The sequence below is a fragment of the Lathamus discolor genome, chromosome 4, assembly GCF_037157495.1.
Source record: "Lathamus discolor isolate bLatDis1 chromosome 4, bLatDis1.hap1, whole genome shotgun sequence".
NCBI classification, from domain to species: Eukaryota; Metazoa; Chordata; class Aves; order Psittaciformes; family Psittacidae; genus Lathamus; species Lathamus discolor.
In genome coordinates, this window is record NC_088887.1 from 103536295 (window position 1) to 103556043 (window position 19749).

Below are 19749 nucleotides of genomic sequence, written 5' to 3' on the forward strand. Positions count from 1 at the left end.
CCATCAACGGATTTCAGTACTTTTTACCTGAGAAAGTTTTACCTATCACCTGGCCTGAATCATTCATTATACAATCTAAGAGCATTTCCCCTTGTCCTAGCTATCAATCCATCCCAGATACAGAGACCAAATCACTGTTTTCTATTTGCACAGTCTATTAAATGTTTGGAAAGCATTATCCTACAGCTTTACAGCCTTTCAGTTCCTACAAGTCCAAATGAAGGAAAATGATCTTACCTTCCGTATTGCCACATTGCTTAAGTTTTAGTTACAGATACGTAAAATATTATTTTAATCTCCCCAAATATCCAGTAGAATTATTCCTATACAGTGCATAACTTAATTTACTCCTATATGTACTTTGGCCTTATTATATTTTGTCACGCGTTCATCACACAGAAGCCAAAATAAATGTTTTTAACAACTTCTGTGGTCTTTATATCAGAGATTAAGATTGCATGCTTTTCTGACAGTATCTGCCATTTTGCATTCATTTTCATGCACAGTGCAATTCACCATACAACACAGCTTCTCACAAATCACCAACTCCATACTTTAGAAGCGTCATTGTTAAATTCACCCTGAAGATAGGGAAAAGGAGACTCAGAAACTAGCAGGGGAAAAATTTATCTCAAGGATGGTATTTACACCAAGGGATGGGACACAGAAGACCACCTCTCTCCCAATCAGCTTTCCACTTGATAGACAGAACGGCTGATAAGTGGATCCTTAAAACTCTTAGTACACCTTCAGTGGCACTGCTAGTAAAAGGTCGATGCACAGTCAGGTCTACGCAAAGGAATGCTTGTTTGAAGATATCATGATTTTGAGTTTATGTTTCAAGGTACAAATGTTCATGAAAGACAAATCTCAAAATACTTTTTTCCTCCACTACACACATTGACTTAGCCAATCTAAAGACACGATGAAAAATATCAAAAATAACAACATAAAATCTTTCCCAGAAGTTATAGCAGTTTGCAAGCATAAAATGAGGGAATGCAAAGAAAAGGAACACCAAAGACCAATACCTTTAAAAGTAAGGTATTTTTAAATGGTTACAGACCAATTAAGCATTTTAAGTGCATATTGTTATTGTAAGTCATTCAGCTGATATATAATTTTGTATTAACTGATGCAATTCAGTAAGTTTTATTGGTTTCTTTGCTCTTGCCAAAACATATCAAAGGTTCTAAATAAATCTTTCTGACTACATAACCTGTCATGGGTAATTTCTTACCACAAGAAATATCTAGAGTTCAAAGAGTTAATAAAAATAGGGATTCTAGTGATCTAAATCTATTTGCAGTAATTTCTGTCTAGTTGTCCTTGACATTTCGCGAGCTGGTAACCTCCTCTGCTCCCCTTTCATTCACAGTTCTAATAAGACAGGTTAGCTTTCTATCATTTAACAGTCAGCTACCTTTCAAACTGCCCGAGAAGCTTGGCTCTTCTCAGATGAAGAACGATGCAATAAAGCTACTGAGGGGTGTAAAAAAAAAGGTAAAATGAATATTATAACAGACATTTCTTGTCTGTAAATGGGATCTCTAGTTTATTTTAATAGCTATACTAAAACCCTAAGGTATAGTTAACAGTATTATATGCCTTGTGTCTTCATATAAGAAAACATCCCCAAATGCATTTTCTAATTTACAAGCCTGTGACAAATCCAAGCTGCTGAGAAATTAAACTTTAAAAATATGCCTTGTGGTGATAGAGGACCACTATTAACACTATCATAATTGTACACCACTTGCTTCAAATCTGACATTTCTGTTTAATATGTTTTGCTAAGGGTATACTATTTTATGGACTCCCAACAAAATCAAATCCAATCCAGACGTTTTCACTTTTCTAATATAATTCACTTTAAGGTTTTAAAGCTGCCATTTCTCTTTTTTTTTTTCTTTTTCCTCCAAAAAGGTTGATCCCCTGGCATCCATTAATTCCACAAGAGCTCAGTACTAGGTCAATGAGTCACTCATGAGTACTTCTATTAACTGTGTTAATTCATACTAGGTATCTTAATGACATTTTGTCAGAGCTACCTTTCTAAATTCTAAACACACAATTCAAAAAGTACTATAACAAGCTTGAGAGGCATTAGGAAAGATTAGTGCCTGAACAGGAGGTTCTGGGGAAGTCAATGTTACCAAAAACTGGAGCAGCAGGGAGGTGGAAAGTTAAAAATGTGAAAGCTGACTGGCCAAGTTATGGTCATTTCCGGGTGACTTGCTCAAAGGTCACTCCATGAACATTCATTCTTCCTCCAGCTTGTACTGATTATCTCAAGAGAAGGTCGATGTTGATAAAAGGAGACACAATAAAATAAACTGTTATCCAGGTTATCCCTTGTGTGTTACAACTTTAACATAGCGCATACTGTATTAATTGTGTTTCATCCACTGTAGGTGAACAGGTTCCTTTGAAAATGAACGAAAACAGTTGAAATGTTTGTCCCAAAGGAACAAAATCATCTAAGCAGATCTCTAATCATCCATTGAGCAACAATTTATCATATATTACATTTTTCAAAGACAGAGTACCTTTTCCCACAATTTGAGATGTAGCAATTATGGTTTGTTTATCTGACTCATCAAACTACTGCCATAGCCCTATTTTCATTACCTTAGTGTGAAACAGTTTAGTTCCAGAGAAAACTACACATACACAAAGGGGGAGAGGGGAGGAGAAAGGGGGAAGGGAGAAATAGAATGTCAGAAAGGACACGTGTGTGAAAAAAGGAGACTGACAGAAGTGCAGCTTCCTAATTCTTTTGCAAATGTCAAGTATTTGTTTTTAAAATTTTAATGCAGAATTTCTGAAAAGTGGCTTGGGTGTTTCTTTTAAAACTACATTGAGGCTGCAAAAGAACACTGTTGTGGGAAGCATCTGCATTGCTTAAAAATCTCAGTTTACTAGTTAAAACTGGCGTACTTCAGAAATTACTTAAGCACTTAAGAACAAAGCACCTGATAGTCCTCTTTCTTAACTGATAAAAAAAGAAATCAGAATACAGATTTTCCTTTCCTAAAAAAATAACTAAAAGTTTTTTTTGAATTATACCTTTTTAATGGAGAATTAAGGCAATATATATCATTATTTAATATGGTAGCTGAAAGCAAAAATTGTGGCCATCTTATAATACACAGCATTGAAGAATGTCAGATTGATTACACATGCTGTTTTTAAATTATTTTATAACCTGTACCACAGTAATTAATGAGATTAGCGAGATGAGAGATTAAATGCACTTAAAGCAGCTCAGATGAATTTCCGATATATGAGAAGGAATACATGAATAATGATCATTTGCTATTCTTAACAGTTTTCAAAGTTTGCTGCTTTGATGGATAGCCCGTATTCCACACACTTACTATTTACTATAAAAACTCAGTATTTAGGGTGGGAAAACAATTTACACTGTGCATGTCACACTGGAATCCACAAAGACCCCCATTTACCACTGTGTGCGCAGCCAGAAAAAGCTACACAAATATGCAGAACACTTTGACAGAGTACAAGATTTTGCACTCATGCGACCTCTACACATCTTCTTTTTTGCACACTATCCACTTTCTTACAGGACTGCTACATAAATATTACAAGTTGCCAGATTACTGAATATGAAATTTTGGATGTTTCACACTTCAGAGCTGAAGGTCCTTTGTTGTGCAAGACAGTGGTTGCTGCTCTTGGGAGAGTGGGCAAAATGGGTAGCGATTTTGAGGGGGCTCCTAGTGGTTCCCCAAACCTCACTGCTTTCCCACTCCCTGAAAACTTGACTGAAATGGTCAAAAAGACTGTAAGGCATTCCAAGCAGTAGCACAACTAAACTGAAAAAAAGTGGGGTATTTGTGGTATTAATAATAGTTCAGTTTCCCATCCCTTTGCAGAATGAACTCCAAGGCCTCAGGGAAAAGTTGGCCCTGATGTCATGGCATTGAGAAATGCAGTTCATTAAGATCTTAAGCAACAAAGAACAGCAACAATTAGCTGCTATACTCATTCTTGATTTATCGCTAAGAAACACAGACTCTGAGAATGGAAAGGGCCTAAAGGGTCAACTAGCACATCCTCTTGCCAATTCATGATTGTCCTCGATGCTTTTCCAGTGTTTCACCAGTCTACACTTCTAAGAAACTTGAGACATAAGGCGTTTACTACTTCCCCTTGCAAGGATATTAAAATTCAGAGAATACCCCATTTCACTTCAACTTTGCATTCTCTGTTGGTTAAGTAAGCATTTTTTAACTCTTACCCCTTTCCTTTGAGGTTTACCTCTTTGTTCCCTGACAAACAGTTCTTCTCCCTTTCATATGCTTCCATATTTCATAGTATTTATGTAACCAAGTCTTCACTTTTAGACATTAATTACCCCACACATACATACACACATTTTTCTTCCTGTATCCAACTCCTTAATCTGCTGCTTTTCTTATGGCTCCCTCCAGCTCGGGTATATACTTCCACTAGCTAGCTCTCAGCACTAAGAATTTGCTTTATCCAGCATGAATACATGTGAAAAATTAAAAAAAAAAAAAACAAACCCAAAACAACAAACTTGTCTTCTTGAAGAATGTCAGAGCTCTGAAACAAACGAGTAACTAATCAGACTGTTTCAAGTGGAATTTAGATGCTGTGAGATATTCTAGTTGTTAGAATGCTACGGATACAGCTTTGGTCTCACTATCAGCTTTCTGCTGTCCTGCTGATCTTCAAGTTTTCTTGTTAAACTGAACACTAAACAGCAAGAAAGTGACATATATTGCTTAAGCTACTGAAATATACTTCAGTAGACTTATTCCAGTAGTGGCTTTGTATTAATATACAATAAATTAATTTGATGATGCAATACACTGAGTGCTGACATTAAATACATTACAAATTCTTTTCTCCTTTCTATATTTTTTTTTACTTTTTGTTTTTTATTTAGATAGCTTGTGAACTTTTTCTCTTTGCTTAAAGATTTAGCTTTTCATATTTTTAAATATACTTTTGTTTATTTATCTTAAGCTGGATCCACTCATAATAAATCAATTCAAGGTCAATTTCTAAACCCACCTTAGCTGTATCTTCATCAATTAACAAAACCATATTTTAAACAGCATCTTTAATCCTGGAAGTATCCCTGAACAGTCAGGTCAGGGAATATCTGGAGAAAATATTTATTGGCTAACATACGTCATCTGTGCCTCCCATATTAGATTTTCTTTCGTGACTTAGCTCCAAGTCGTATTTCTCATTCTAATGGCCTAACAGAAATATATATATATATATATATCTAAATCTGACTCTCGGGCTTTATGGAACACTTACAAACATTTTCTAGAATACATTATTTTACAATCTTTTCCCCAGTGTAACTCTGACCTTTAATTGTTACTATTTCACCCATGTTATCCCCAACTCCCTCTTTTAAATTCAATGACACTAAAGAATATACTTACCACACATATTCAACTTTTGTGTTCCTTTCCTGAAGGTGAGTATTCAGTTTTGAACATCTTTTTAACACTAATTTTATTTTAGTAACTAACTTGGGAATTTTTAATATTAATACATTGTGTAATGCAACTGTTATTCCTCCATAATTCCCACATCCTTGCAATAGCTTCTGGCAGCAGTTTAAATTACTCCACTTGGTTCACAAGACTTTGTTTCATACAAACATTTCAGTTCTTTGTTTTCCTGACAATTCACCCAGTTGCTATTTTAGGAACAATCCTTCCACTAATTATATACCCTAGTTGAATACCATCCCTCTGTATGTCCACAAATATTACTCTATCTTTTGCAATGCCTTTGTGTATTGAACTGACCTCCTCCTGTGTACTAAAGCCAGGCAAGAATATTACAGTCACTTCCAACTGCCTTCCCTTATTCCTAGGTTTAAGGCGCTTATCTTTTGTTTCAGCCCCACTACTAGGAAGACATTTTCCCAGAGACTCTGGTGAAATTCTAGGAAAATCAGATTTCATTGAAAGGAAAGATCAAAATGACGGCAGTCTGAATTTGAAGAAACGGCTGCATTTCAAATACAGCAGATATATACTCAAATTCCTCCCAAGTTCTGAAATTTCCTTTGTTTTAGTATTTAAAATACTATTGAATTACAAAGGAGCATAAAAAGACATGAAATGGCTTAATTTCTCCTCTTTAAAAAGCATTTTCTCCCATATGTTAAGTTGTCCATACAATTTGCAATTCATTATTCTAACTAGTAACTGAATAATAACAAGAAGGCTTGTCCACGTACACATATACCAGACTGCTGGTTTATTCATGCAAACAGGAGTTCTGGAATAAAAATAAATCAACACATTTACATCTTCTTCTTTGGTCAGGTTAAGTGAAAAATACAATGGTAATGTGACCTTGACCTTAGCATTTCCTCATTTGAGTGGCAGTATCAAAACAGAAGAGAGATATATTCACTTTTAAAAAAATAATTTCTAAAACAGCAATTAATGGTGTGCTGCAGCCTTTGCTTACTTTATTACTAGAAAACGAGAATCAAGAAAGGACAATATTATTCAAAATATTATTAGATTTTGCTTTCTTTCTGATAAGGTCCCACATATATGAACAATAACCCTTTGTGTTTAACAATAGGTAAGGAATAACAACAGTAAAATCCCCCTGCTCTCCAGCTGTTTCTGTATATCATGTAGAATTTGTTTTAATCTAATGCGTATTGTTGCATAATATCCCCAGGCACATTCAAGTAAAAGCTAAAGCTGTACAGAAAAGCCAACATTTTAATGGGTCTTGTCATTAATGCTTTATTAATTGCCCCAGGCAATGCAACCCCAGAGCTAGGCAAGCTATAACAATATGACACTTTAAGGTCAAATCCAATTCCTGCTGTGTTTTATGGAGTGGGCCAAATATTGAGTTAACAGCAGGAAAGAACAATTTATTGGGCTTTTCTCCGTCTCCTGATTATCTGATCTAAATTAGATCAGTTAGGTTGGTTTTGTATAAAAACAAAACACCTTTTGTCCACTCAACTTCAAAGAATCTTTGTTTCTTCCTATTAGGACAATAATCTTTAGTAACATTCACCTTTTATTTAATGTACTGAATATAAAGATAAGAAATATAAAACCCTCTTTATCCCTACAAAAAATAAAGTCCATAAATGAAAATCCACCTTTATCAGTTTATTTAATATCTACAGAATCACAGAATAGTTTGGTTTGGAAGGGACCCTCAAAAGTCATCTAGTCAAAACCCAATGCAAAGAGCAGGGACATTTAAACTAGATCAAGCTGAATATGTTACCTTCACATCTGAGGTATCTCTTTGGCTGTTCCTCCAAGACCTGGCTACTGAAGAGAAGGTTCGATCTGGGTGGTCAAACTTGCCATCATTTGCATTTAGAAAGAACGTTGTAAAGGGCTCCTGTAGTTAATGAAATGAAGACAGATTAAGAAAACAGCAGAAGGAATCATGCAGCAGGTTTCTAATAATATCCAAATATTTTTTCAGATCAAAATACTTCATAAAGCAGAATTAAAGAAAAGTATGGCACCACATAGTTACATCTATGCATGGGTATCTGTACTGAATGTCTTAATACATTTATTGGCTCTAACCCATTTTGCACACACAAATACCGAGTTCTGCCCAGAAAGGATATTTTAGAATCATAGAATCATAGAATAGTTAGGGTTGGAAAAGACCTTAAGATCATCTAGTTCCAACCCCCCTGCCATGGGCAGGGATACCTCACACTAAACTGTCACCCAAGGCTCTGTCAAGCCTGGCCTTGAACACCGCCAGGGATGGAGCATTCACAACTCCCCTGGGCAATCAATTCCCGTGCCTCACCACCCTTACAGTAAAGATCTTCTTCCTTATATTCAACCTAAACTTCCCCTGTTTTAAGTTTTACCCCTTGTCCTACATCCCTAACAAAGAGTCCCTCCCCAGTACCCCTATAGGCTCCCTTCAGATACTGGAAGGCTGCTATGAGGTCTCCACGCAGCCATCTCTTCTCCAGGCTGAACAGCCCCAACTTCCTCAGCCTGTCTTCATACGGGAGGTGCTCCATGCCCCTGATCATCCTCGTGGCCCTCCTCTGGACTTGTTCCAACAGTTCCATGTCCTTTTTATGTTGAGGACACCAAAACTGTACAAAATACTCCAAGTGAGGTCTCACGACAGCAGAGTAGAAGGGCAGGATCACTTCCTTTGACCTGCTGGTCACGCTCCTTTTGGTGCAGCCCAGGTACGGTTGGCTTTCTGGGCTGTGCGCACACACTGCAGATGGCACATGTTCATTTTCTCATCAACCAACACCCCCAAGTCCCTCTCTGCAGGGCTGCTCTGAATCTCTTCTCTGCCCAACCTGTAGCTGTGCCTGGGACTGCTCTGACTCAGGTCACTGACCTTGCACTTATCATGGTTAAACTTCATAAGGTTGGCATCAGCCCAATTATATATTGACTCTTCCGTAAGACTAATTACTCACCAGTGGCAGACCTATGGAGCTTAGCTCGAGTTCACAATGGCTGCCTTCTTCACTGCAACTGTCGTAAACACCCTCTGTGTTCTTATATTACAATGCTTCTTTACCTCTTGTAAGATGTTATGCCAAAATAAAATCTTGCTTCTGTTCCATTTAACTTAAAAGACCTGAGCCTCACAGTGCACAGAACGGCTCTACAGTCATGATGATGCAGACTATGGTTGCAAGTTATCTAGCTCTATCTTTACTTTGGGGCAGAGGTACAGGGATGAAAGATTTAGAGTTTTTAGTTTTGCTAATTCTATCTGAAACCACACTCCCAATGCTCCGTAAATGGACACAGCTATTAACTTCTGGGTAGGAAGAGCTCAAATCCTTGAAAGTCTGGAGAACCTATTTTTATGTCACTGCATTCCACCACAGGGCAGGGGTTAACAGGGAAAAAACAAATCCTTAATTTGACAGCAGAACATGAATACTGAAATCGTTGCCGACTCCCTGGTTTTCCAACACCAGTCCATAAACCCTCAGATTAAACTAATACTTGGCAATGTATCCACATAAAAGAAAAACACTGCCAAAATCTGATGGGGAATGTTAGTAAAAGTATCCCTTTCATTAAACTCACACACAAATTTATTTCCTTGCATGTCCTGAATATTTGGAAATTTTGCTAAACAAAACAGTTCATAATTACCATATTGGAATTCTTATTACAGTATTTTCACCTACTATTTCAATTTTATTCTATATATCCTCTATTTCCCTTTATGAAAGTTTTGAACAAAGGAGGGAACCCCTCCATTAATGCAGCGATTCCGAGGGAATTATTTCACATTATACATACTGCATTTAAATTACCCAGAAAGAACATTGAAGTAATTAATTTTCTGTCGCATTTAAGAGCAATTAAAATAAACATAAGAAAAGTTTTGACACAAAGGTAGTGAAAGAATCCAAGAAGAGGAGGAAAACAAAAGAGGGAACTCAGACTTTCAGAGACCATTGTTTCTCTAATCTTTACTCTGCATGTTTTCCCAATTAATCTTTCCTATGATGCACAACAGTCAACACAGACTACTTTTTTTCAATAAGGAGAAAAACTTCAATTTCACTTTCTAAATGAGAAGGAATGGCATATCTTTCTTATTGTCATCATAGTGTGCCAGTACTTTTGAAGTAGCTTAGGGGAATTGTTTATATTTGAACAAAGATTTTTTTGTTCTTTTCTTTTGAGCCAGGACAGTACCTTAACTTTCAGTGTCCGCTGGTGCAAATTTAGAATAATTTTCCTTATAATAATGTGAGACATTCTGCGGCTAATTGAATAGCAGGTTTTTTTCCCATAGCTTTTTTTTTTTTTTGCTTAAAACATTGTAGATTTACTTTTAAAGGATAAAAGAATAGGTAACAACCTAAGAAATTTACTTTCATCAGTACAAATGTTCCCATCATAGAATCCTATTATGTGTTATTATAATAAAAATAATCAAATTAAATAAAAAAATTGTCACAATATAATTTCTTGTTGGAGTACTCTAACGAACACTCATTGCACAACGATTTTGCTCGCACTTGTGAATGTTGAGAGAGTGTGTGGCAAGTGAGGAAGAGCTTTATAATTTGAACAGAATATTAAAATTTAACCATAGCTAAGCTTGGTGAGCAGCACAAAGGCATCACAATGAACTGAAATACTGAAAGAAAAGAAATTAAGTTTTTATGTATCCAGATTTGACAGTGAGCAGTAAAATATAAACAAAAAAAGCATATAATTTATACCCAGAGCTAGCAAATGAAAAACAATAAACACAGAAATTGTATGATATTTAATTTATCCTAAAATTCTAGTAGTATAATTTTAACATTAAATGTATGTAAATTCTTTTAAAATTAGAATTATTTTGGTTTTAACTGGATTCCTTCCCAATTGCAACAGCAATCTTTGCAAATCATGCTATTTTTCTAGCTTACCCATACTGAAAAACTTTGTATATTGATATTAGCACAAATAATTCTGCCTTCTACCAACTCCCATCTATCACTTTTTTACTTTATAGGATACATGTAATTTGTTGTGAATATCATTGTGGAGCAGACTGTGGGTCACTGTTGAGGTTCTGAAATCAGCAGCAGTTGATGGATTTAAAAACGGCAGAAACCAGACAAATGATGTAATTACAATACATTATGTGAAAATATTAATCCAAAAATCCATGACAACATTATTTTAAGCATCCGAGACAAACACACAAAAGCAATAAGATTCGTAATCAAGGATTAAACTTTTAGTAGCTGAGCACTACGGGGTGCCCTATTATGTTATCCTGCTATGACCTGTTGTGCCTCTCTCTCTGGATTTTTAATCCTTAGAAGAAATTCAGAGCTTTCACTTGCTTTATCTCAAACCTCTCACATAATTTTAAGGTAATTTTTATTCTCCGGAAAGTCAAGTGCTTACATTATAGAAATACAATTCATATCTGTATTCAATACACTCATTTAAATACTGTTATTCTATGACACCGATTACTGTCGTTTCATGTAAAGGTTTTGCTACTATGAAAGCTATAAAGCTGCACAATATTCTCATTATAACCCCATCTCACTCATTCCTAATATTCTGAATAAAATTCATGCCTTTTTCACTGCAAACAAAAAGAGAAATTCTTGGGGTACTTGATTACGATGAATACAAGCTTGAGCTGTGGGAACAAGGAATTTTTCCATTCAACAGCACTTCTCTCACCTTTTCACAGTGCCTAGCCTCATCTGAATCAATTCTGGTGGGAGTAAGGAAACCAGAAGGAAGTGATGTGTCATTGTAAGACATCTTACATCAAACAAAAATGTCTTTTCAGCCATTGTAAGAGAAAAAGAGAGCATTTTGGGATTTCTCAGTGATCCACACCTTTTGTCTGATAGATCTTCCACTGTCCTGCTCAGACTTATCAAAATGAAGGCTCAGATTCACTTATGTTTATGAAAGGATTTCAAGTCCTCCTCACCTTTGACCTTCACTTAAAATTGGTTTCAGCTCAATCAGACCTGATGCATAATAAATCCAGAGTTTCTTCTTGTACAGGTTGTACAAGCACTTAGTCATTGTAACAGTAACTGGAAGCCAATTATTCTCTACAAACTTCTTAATTACTATGTTAGAGAATCATGCTCGTTAATACTGCTCTCCCTTTCAGTGAAGATGTATCTGATACACACAAACACAACTTCTTCAACAGCAACTACTGAGAGCTTTTTGCGCAATAACTCTAGCATATTTCACCTAAAAATCTGAAAAAAAATGCTGATATTTAGATTGTACATGATTCAAGCCAGAAGTCATTCTTCTGTCTACTTTTCTCTTTTCTTCTGTCTGCTTTTCAGGTTGACATTCAAGTCACTGGAGTATATGTCGTTCTGATGCAGTATTCTTGGTTTAATCTATTCTCCCTTCTGAAACTTCAATACTTACTAGTCCAGGCACAAAATGTGAAAAAAAACGGCTCTTGAATGAGGTAATAAGGGCACCTACCTATAAACTATGAATATTTAATTTATTAAAAAATTGGACTATGTAAAAAAAAACCTTTTTGTCACGGTTTAACCCCAGACAGCAGCTAAACCCCACACTAGCACTCGCTCATTCACTCCCCTTGGATGGGATGGGGAAGAGAATCAGAAGAGTAATTGTTTGATGAAGAAAACTTGTGAATAATCATAGAATCATAGAATAGTTAGGGTCGGAAAGGACCTCAAGATCATCTAGTACCAACCCCCCTGCCATAGGCAGGGACACCTCACACTAAACCATCCCACCCAAGTCTCTGTCCAGCCAGGCCTTGAAAACCACCAGAGATGGAGCATTCACAACTTCCCTGGGAAACACATTCCAGTGCCTCACCACCCTTAAAGATCTTACTTACATCCAATCTAAACTTCCCCTGTTTAAGAATTAACCTGTTACCCCTTGTCCTGTCACTATAGTCCCTGATGAAGAGTCCCTCCTGAGCATCCCTATGGGCCCCTTCAAATACTGGAAGGCTGCTATGAGGTCTCCACACAGCCTTCTCTTCTCCAGGCTGAACAGCCCCAACTTGCTCAGCCTATCTTCATACGGGAGGTGCTCCAGTCCCCTGATCATCCTCGTGGCCCTCCTCTGGACTTGTTCCAGCAGTTCCATGTCGTTTCTATGTTGAGAACAGCAGAACTGCCCACAATACTCCAAGTGAGTCTCACAAGATCAGAGTAGAGGGGTAGGATCACCTCCCTTGACCTGCTGGTCATGCTCCTTTTGATGCAGCCCAGGGTACGGTTGGCTTTCTGGGCCGCAAGTGCACACTGCTGGCTCATGTTAAGTTTGGCTCCTATAGAATAAGCATATTTTTTTGGCTTAGATGTGCACGTGATGTGCAAAAATACTTAACCATGGTTTAATTTCAGTAACACCTCAAAGGACAGGAAGACAGTGTTACATAAATCATGCTGTTCTTTGTTAGTTTTCATCCTCGTTATTAACCTGACTGAATAATACAGTTGACCCTCACATTCGTTATTTCTGTAGTTATCTAATTTTTAATCTACTTCTCAATTTAGAAAGAAAGCTGATAACTTTCAAGAAACAGATGATTTTGAATACAAACTTCATGTTTCTGGAGATCAGTGGGATTCATTTGTAATTACAGCATTAAATATTTCTAGGTTGAAAAATTTATTAGTGACAAAACTGTGGCAGAGATTGATGATATCAAAATCAATTAAACAGGACAGAACTGAGGCTGAGGCATAAAGTGCCTTTTATAAAAGTAGCCTGGTACATCACATAAAGGAAAGCAATAGAGGGAAATATAAAGCAGTAGTGAGCAGATTATCACTGAATTGACTCAGAAATATGATATTACAAGCAATATTTTGAAGAGAACTGACAGGAACCAGATTCATCTGTCAAAGCCAAAAAGCAAGATTAAAAAAAACACAAGGTCTTCTGCAACACTATATATACATACTTCAGAGTGACTGAAACTTTCTCTCCTACTGCAACTACTGTTTCCTCCAACACAAAGGTCTACGCACATAGATTATATAGTTTCTCCTCCTGGATCCCCGTTACTCTATACTATTTTGGTCTGCCTCTAGACTATGTCATTCCCAGTATACATTCTGTTGTAAGATTTTTGTTTGTTCATTTGCTTGCTTGTTTTCTTTCAGTTTATCTTTTTTTCCTTTCCTTTTCTTTTATTCTTTGGTCTGTGCAGCCCCCACCCCCTGATTTCACTTTCACTCCTCTCTTTCACTCTCAATTTGTTACCACTTTCTACCAAAAGCTCTTCTGTAACAAATCTCTTACAATGAATCTCCAATCTCTTGAAATACTGAAAGCATTTTTCTGCTTGAATCTCTGCATTTCTTATTGTCACTTTCCTCTTCTTGGACTAGACTACAATTCACCTGTTACAAATGTTCTTACACAGTCTTTTTCACAAACTCAAACCAAAACAGTAGCTCAAGAAATTCACAAGCAAGAAATCCTATTTTTACTTCCAGAAATCTCACTTACCCTTATTTATCAACTTCACTGGCATAATCTTCTTTCTTAGGATCTTTCATCTTTTATTTTGCAGCCAAAAATATTGTTCTAAGGAATCCTATGACTTTATAATCCCCGTATTTGTAAACTTCTCCTGTCTTCATACCAACATATTTTCAAACCTTTATTTTGGGTTTCCATATGCAGCCTTATCTGATCTCATCAAGTTACTTTTTTTTTCCCTTTTGTTGAGCTTTAAGCTTTCCCCACATCTGTCTCACTTTTGTTGTCTCCTCCCACCAGAGATTTCTGTTCTTAGCTGGTCACTCCCATTTAAAAAATCTTTAAAATACTTATCTAGGTGTGCCCACGTACTGAAATTCTCCCATTGTTGTTTTCACCTTCTTGCCATCAGCAATCTCTTCCCCAGAAAATACCGTTTTTCCTTTTCTTTTCTGCTTTATATTCTCACATATATTGTTTGCTCTAACATGCAATTTGTCAGGTCTATATTGCAAGGCCACCAAGGCAGAGACCTTGTTCTCTTGCTCCTTTAGGGCAGAAGGGAAAGAGAGCAAAAACACCTACAATACTACATAAACATCAGTAGTAAAAATGACACAGCATTAGCCTAATGCAGGAAATGAATACTCCTTGGTGAGTTGTACATTCAGCCTGTAAGCACTTTCAGACTTTTGCCGACTAGCAAGAGGGGACCTTTTGTTGAATAGCTGCCAAAATTAATAGATAAACATGCAAATAAGACTACTATTTTTAATATACTTTAAGGCAACACGGAAGCACATGTGAACCATAAAATATATTCACAGTACATGAATAATTTAGCAACACTCAAAAGCAGCACAGGGATCACCCCATATAGGAGTGTAATCAACGTTTAGTTTCCCACGGGTTAAGAAGTATATCCTGAACTCATAGACACATGACTTCTTCCCTTTTGAGTGGAAATACAAGCTATGTCTAAGGAAAGCTGAGATGAGTAAAAACTCAGATATCAAGCTTTGTGTGGCTCTGTTTTGCTTGGTCATGTGCGAAGCATGTTTACAATACACCTTATGCGGCAGATTTTCATTGGCAGGGTGTAGTTTTGAGTTCAGTAATACCTGGTGACTCGTTAGTTACATAGTCACATAGTGACTAATTTTTCATTAATTTAGGTTTCTCTGTGCAACCTTAAGTTTCTCAATTCTCTTTTTCTGTAATTCATTGTGTTAACATGTAAACTGAGCTCAGATTCAACCTATCTTTGATGTTTTGTCCCCTTCCTAGATCTGATTTTGAGGATAGATTTAAGCATGAGATTTCCAGAACGGAAATATAAGTTTGAATCTATATTTTTAAATTTCTGAAAACTGTAAATTTTTTTAATATAAACATATATATTTATAATGTAAATATATATAAATATGATATTTATAATATGAAACTGGTTCTATAAGTCCCCTCTCAATTTGACATAGTTTAATGGATTTTTTACAAAAGGTTTTTCTTTAATGTTGTATGTATCTGTCCCTAGATGAAAATAATAAATGGATATCTGACTGCTATCAGCTTTTTGTATGGGCCAGAGACTTTTTTAGGTGCATTTTCTTCATTATATGTGTCCTTACACCACAACAATTTTGTGCCTAAATATATTTCAGATTGTTAAATGAACATGAGCCGGCAGTGTGCGCTCGCAGCCCAGAAAGCCAACCGTATCCTGGGCTGCATCAAAAGGAGCGTGACCAGCAGGTCGAAGGAGGTGATCCTGCCCCTCTACTCTGCTCTTGTGAGACCTCATCTGGAGTATTCTGTGCAGTTCTGGTGTCCTCAACATAAAAAGGACATGGAACTGTTGGAACAAGTCCAGAGGAGGGCCACGAGGATGATCAGGGGACTGGAGTACCTCCCGTATGAAGACAGGCTGAGGAAGTTGGGGCTGTTCAGCCTGGAGAAGAGAAGGCTGCGTGGGGACCTCATAGCAGCCTTCCAGTATCTGAAGGGGGCCTATAGGGATGCTGGGGAGGGACTCTTCGTCAGGGACTGTAGTGACAGGACAAGGGGTAACGGGTTAAAACTTAAACAGGGGAAGTTTAGATTGGATATAAGGAGGAAATTCTTTCCTGTTAGGGTGGTGAGGCACTGGAAGCGGTTGCCCAGGGGGGTTGTGAGTGCTCCATCCCTGGCAGTGTTCAAGGCCAGGTTGGATGAAGCCTTGTGTGGGATGGTTTAGTGTGAGGTTTCCATGCCCATGGCAAGGGGGTTGGAACTAGATGATCTTGAGGTCCTTTCCAACCCTAACTATTCTATGATTCTATGATAGGAAGGACCCCTGATCATTACAAATGAGTATACCAGTATACCTACAGAATTTCTGAGATTTTAAGTTCTGGAAGAGCAACAAGATTGTGATAGAAGAGTATTTTCATGAAAAAGATAAAAATAGTGATGACAGAAGAGATGTGTAGCTACAGACATTAGTGAAAACCCGGATTCAGAAATACTTACAATACGAACAAGCCAAGCCAATGTAGAAGTAGATGTAGAGTAGTGGGTGTTGTAATGGTAAGGTGGAGTCTGGTCATCTTCCCATGTCTCGTACCGCTCTGCATAAAAGACTGCCCTCTTTGGGTTCAAAGCACCAATAGGCTACAAAGGGAAAAGAGGACAAATACATCATCAGCTGAAGGGCAGCATGGCTGCTATGTTGTAATTCTGCACTGAGATTTACTACATAGGAGGCTCTGCAACCAAACTATAATAATCCCTTCAGATTGCTATAATCTTAGAATTTTTTTTTCCAAAGGCTTTTTGTACTAGAAGTCATATTACTTTTCTTATTTTAATTGAAAATATAAGTGATCAACATCTGCAAAATTTCAAGATCTTCTTGAAGTATGAGTTGTTTCCCAATTAATTCAGTAACATTGTGCTAGAAATCAACTTCTAAAACTGCATTTAAAATGCACTGAGGCCAAACTAATATTTCTGTTGCTGTCATTCACCATAACCACACAGCTAATGAAAACTGACTTTTACTCACACAGGATACTTTGTAATGCACAGTTCATGATGAAAAGATTTCACGCGGAACTGCTGATGGTGTCTGGTGATCCTAAGCAGGAATACTTAAAAAACATGCATAGTCCTGCAGGACTAGATGTACTTTTTGACTGAACAAAAGCCATGTTTTACTGAGCAAAACAAACAAGCTTTGTATTTAAAACCAATAGAATTTGGAAATTATTCACAAATTTAAAGTCCACTCCGAGCATACTTAACCGACAATCCATACAAAATAGGTAAACAATAAAAGAAATGTAAGGCAATAATAGCAACTGTTTGTTTTCAAGTGTCTACTTAGGGGCATATGCTTTTCCATGCTTTTTTAATCCATTTTATCTCAGATTTTTTTTCAAAATGCATTTGTTCTTGAGTGATACAAAATTCACTGGGTTGAAAATATACAACAGAAAGCAACTAAAATGTTGAAATAAATAAATAAGTGATCTTAAATCTTTTTTCCAGATGAGATAGTAGTAGTGTATTTACTACTTATCTGTAACGAATGTTCAGATTTTAGCTTTTGTGGTAAAATTAACCAAACACACACAGTTTAATACTTAGAGAAGAGCACACTCCACACCAAATAATTGTATAAATTAATAATAATTTAAATAATTACTTGATTTATATTAATAAAAAGTAAGAGTTAGAATTTATATTATTAAGGAAATTACAACTTCAAACCAAACATATACTCAAGGACTTTTCAAGACCCTTTTCAAAATGCTAACAGGTATTCTCACATTCCATTCCATCACACAGTTTTTCTACTGAATTAAAATCCATAGTAATTTGGAATGGAAATACCAGTACATGGTCAATTCAGTGTGTTTCACTACACTATGTAAGTAACTGAACAGTTTTAAAGCTGCAAGTATTTTATTACTTCAGTGTTTCTATATTTTTAAGATGGCTGTTAAAATGCTGACACAGAATGTGATATTGTCCAGTTTTTCATAGTAGAGCTTGTTTTCAAGTAACATTGATGAACACTTACATTTTTAAATATTACGATTTCAGTATTCTTCACATGAAACATTCTGGATGCTTAATACTTTGCTGTGTCATGGAGATGTCAGTAGCTTTCTCATACATGCAAAATGTATGAGTAATCCCTAAAGATCAGTGTTATCTGGTGCAGACTGCACTCACAAAACATTCTTGAAAAAGAAGTATGAACCATTCCCTAACTCTTTCCAGGCTTATTTCTCAACTACTGGAAAAAGAAAAAATAAATATTTGCATTTTTGTTATGCTTGGTTTCGTTACACATCCTGCCACTGTCAGGAAACACACTGGCATAATTATAGCCTAAAAATTGCCAATATATATAAATGGTTATTTGACCACTTCCTTGAAAGAGTAACTTATGAAAAGAGTCTTTACCTATTTGACTGACAAACTGTGCACTCTGCTAAATTAATTTAGGGCTCTGCGTTGCTTTGGGGACTGCATGGGACCTACTGCCCTCATTAAGTACTGTGCATCCACTTCTCTGGCAGAATAAATTCTAGTCCCCAACAGCACATTTCAAAATTTAAAGCAGTAATTCACACTCTAGTTTGTTAAGAGGAAATGTTCACCCCCTCTGAGAAGGAAACTAAAAATTGCAGCCAAACTGTTGAGACTGAATTTTGTAACAGAAAACTACCCTGAGAATCTCTCTTCCCTTCACTGTGAAGGTGCACCTTACCCTACACTACAGCAAATTTTGAGGCTATGGAAGACAGAGGCACCATCTGTCACAATATTATTGTACGTACATGATTGAAGGCAAAGTAGACATGGGATATGGCGATTAATGCAAGACTGAAAATCAAAACTCCAGGCCTTTCAAAATATATTTGAAATTGATCAGATGTCTTTCATCAAATAAGGTCTGTGTTTACACTCTTCACTGTGAATTGATTACAGTAACAAGAACTGTGAAGCATAACTGCTGCTCAAAAATAATTACAAGGTATTTTATTTTGTAGACCAGCAAAATTTTAATGATGGCTTAACCTGTAGCTTTAAAAAACTCCTTTAAATATATATATATGTATATATTGTTGTACTTAATGGAAAAGCTACTTTCTCTCAAGAAATGGACAATACTTTTCCAAAGTCACATAAAACACCAACACAAACACACCATCGTGTTTTCTAGGTTCTTCAGGGAGAAGTGTTATTTCAATTTAAAAGATAAAAGATATAATGTTTTAAGATGGTGCATTCCCAATGCCTGCACAAGTAGCTAAAATAATCTACTTTCAGAAGACACATGTTCAATTTATTAAATGATAAACCTAAAAAGCTGTATTCTGAAGATTACCTTCATCCTCATCAATATTCTTTTCAGAGTCAGAATCCATTTTTCTTTCAATTACTTTGGGATTCATCTCAAGAAAAATGCTGAAATGCACAAAATATCTGCTGCATTAAATGCACTCTTTAAGAGAAATATCATGAGAATCATCTCTCTTCTTGCTTGATATGGAAATTTTTGTGTGAAAATCTCTGGGAAGAATATTTTCTGGGAATTACCCTTTCTTGACACAGAGATAAGGAAACAAAGAAAGAAAGAATTTAAGGGGTTAGGCAGAGCTTGTTTTCAGCTAGAAAGTCTCACTTCAACTTCTTGGGACAGATCCTGAATTGGATGAACTAGTGATCTGGATGATAGCCCGGGATTTGG

General features: G+C 36.4%; 1 protein-coding gene across 3 annotated transcripts in view; it reads right to left on the bottom strand.

Annotated features, from left to right (window-relative positions):
* NBEA (neurobeachin) overlaps positions 1–19749 on the bottom strand; it is a 510937-nt gene that overhangs the window by 65810 nt on the left and 425378 nt on the right. For all 3 annotated transcript variants that reach the window (XM_065678397.1, XM_065678396.1, XM_065678395.1), the window contains 2 exons: positions 16515–16655; positions 7291–7410 (listed from right to left, as the gene is read on the bottom strand). In XM_065678397.1, coding sequence (XP_065534469.1) covers positions 7291–7410; positions 16515–16655 — 261 coding nt within the window. The remainder of the gene's footprint in view (positions 1–7290; positions 7411–16514; positions 16656–19749) is intronic.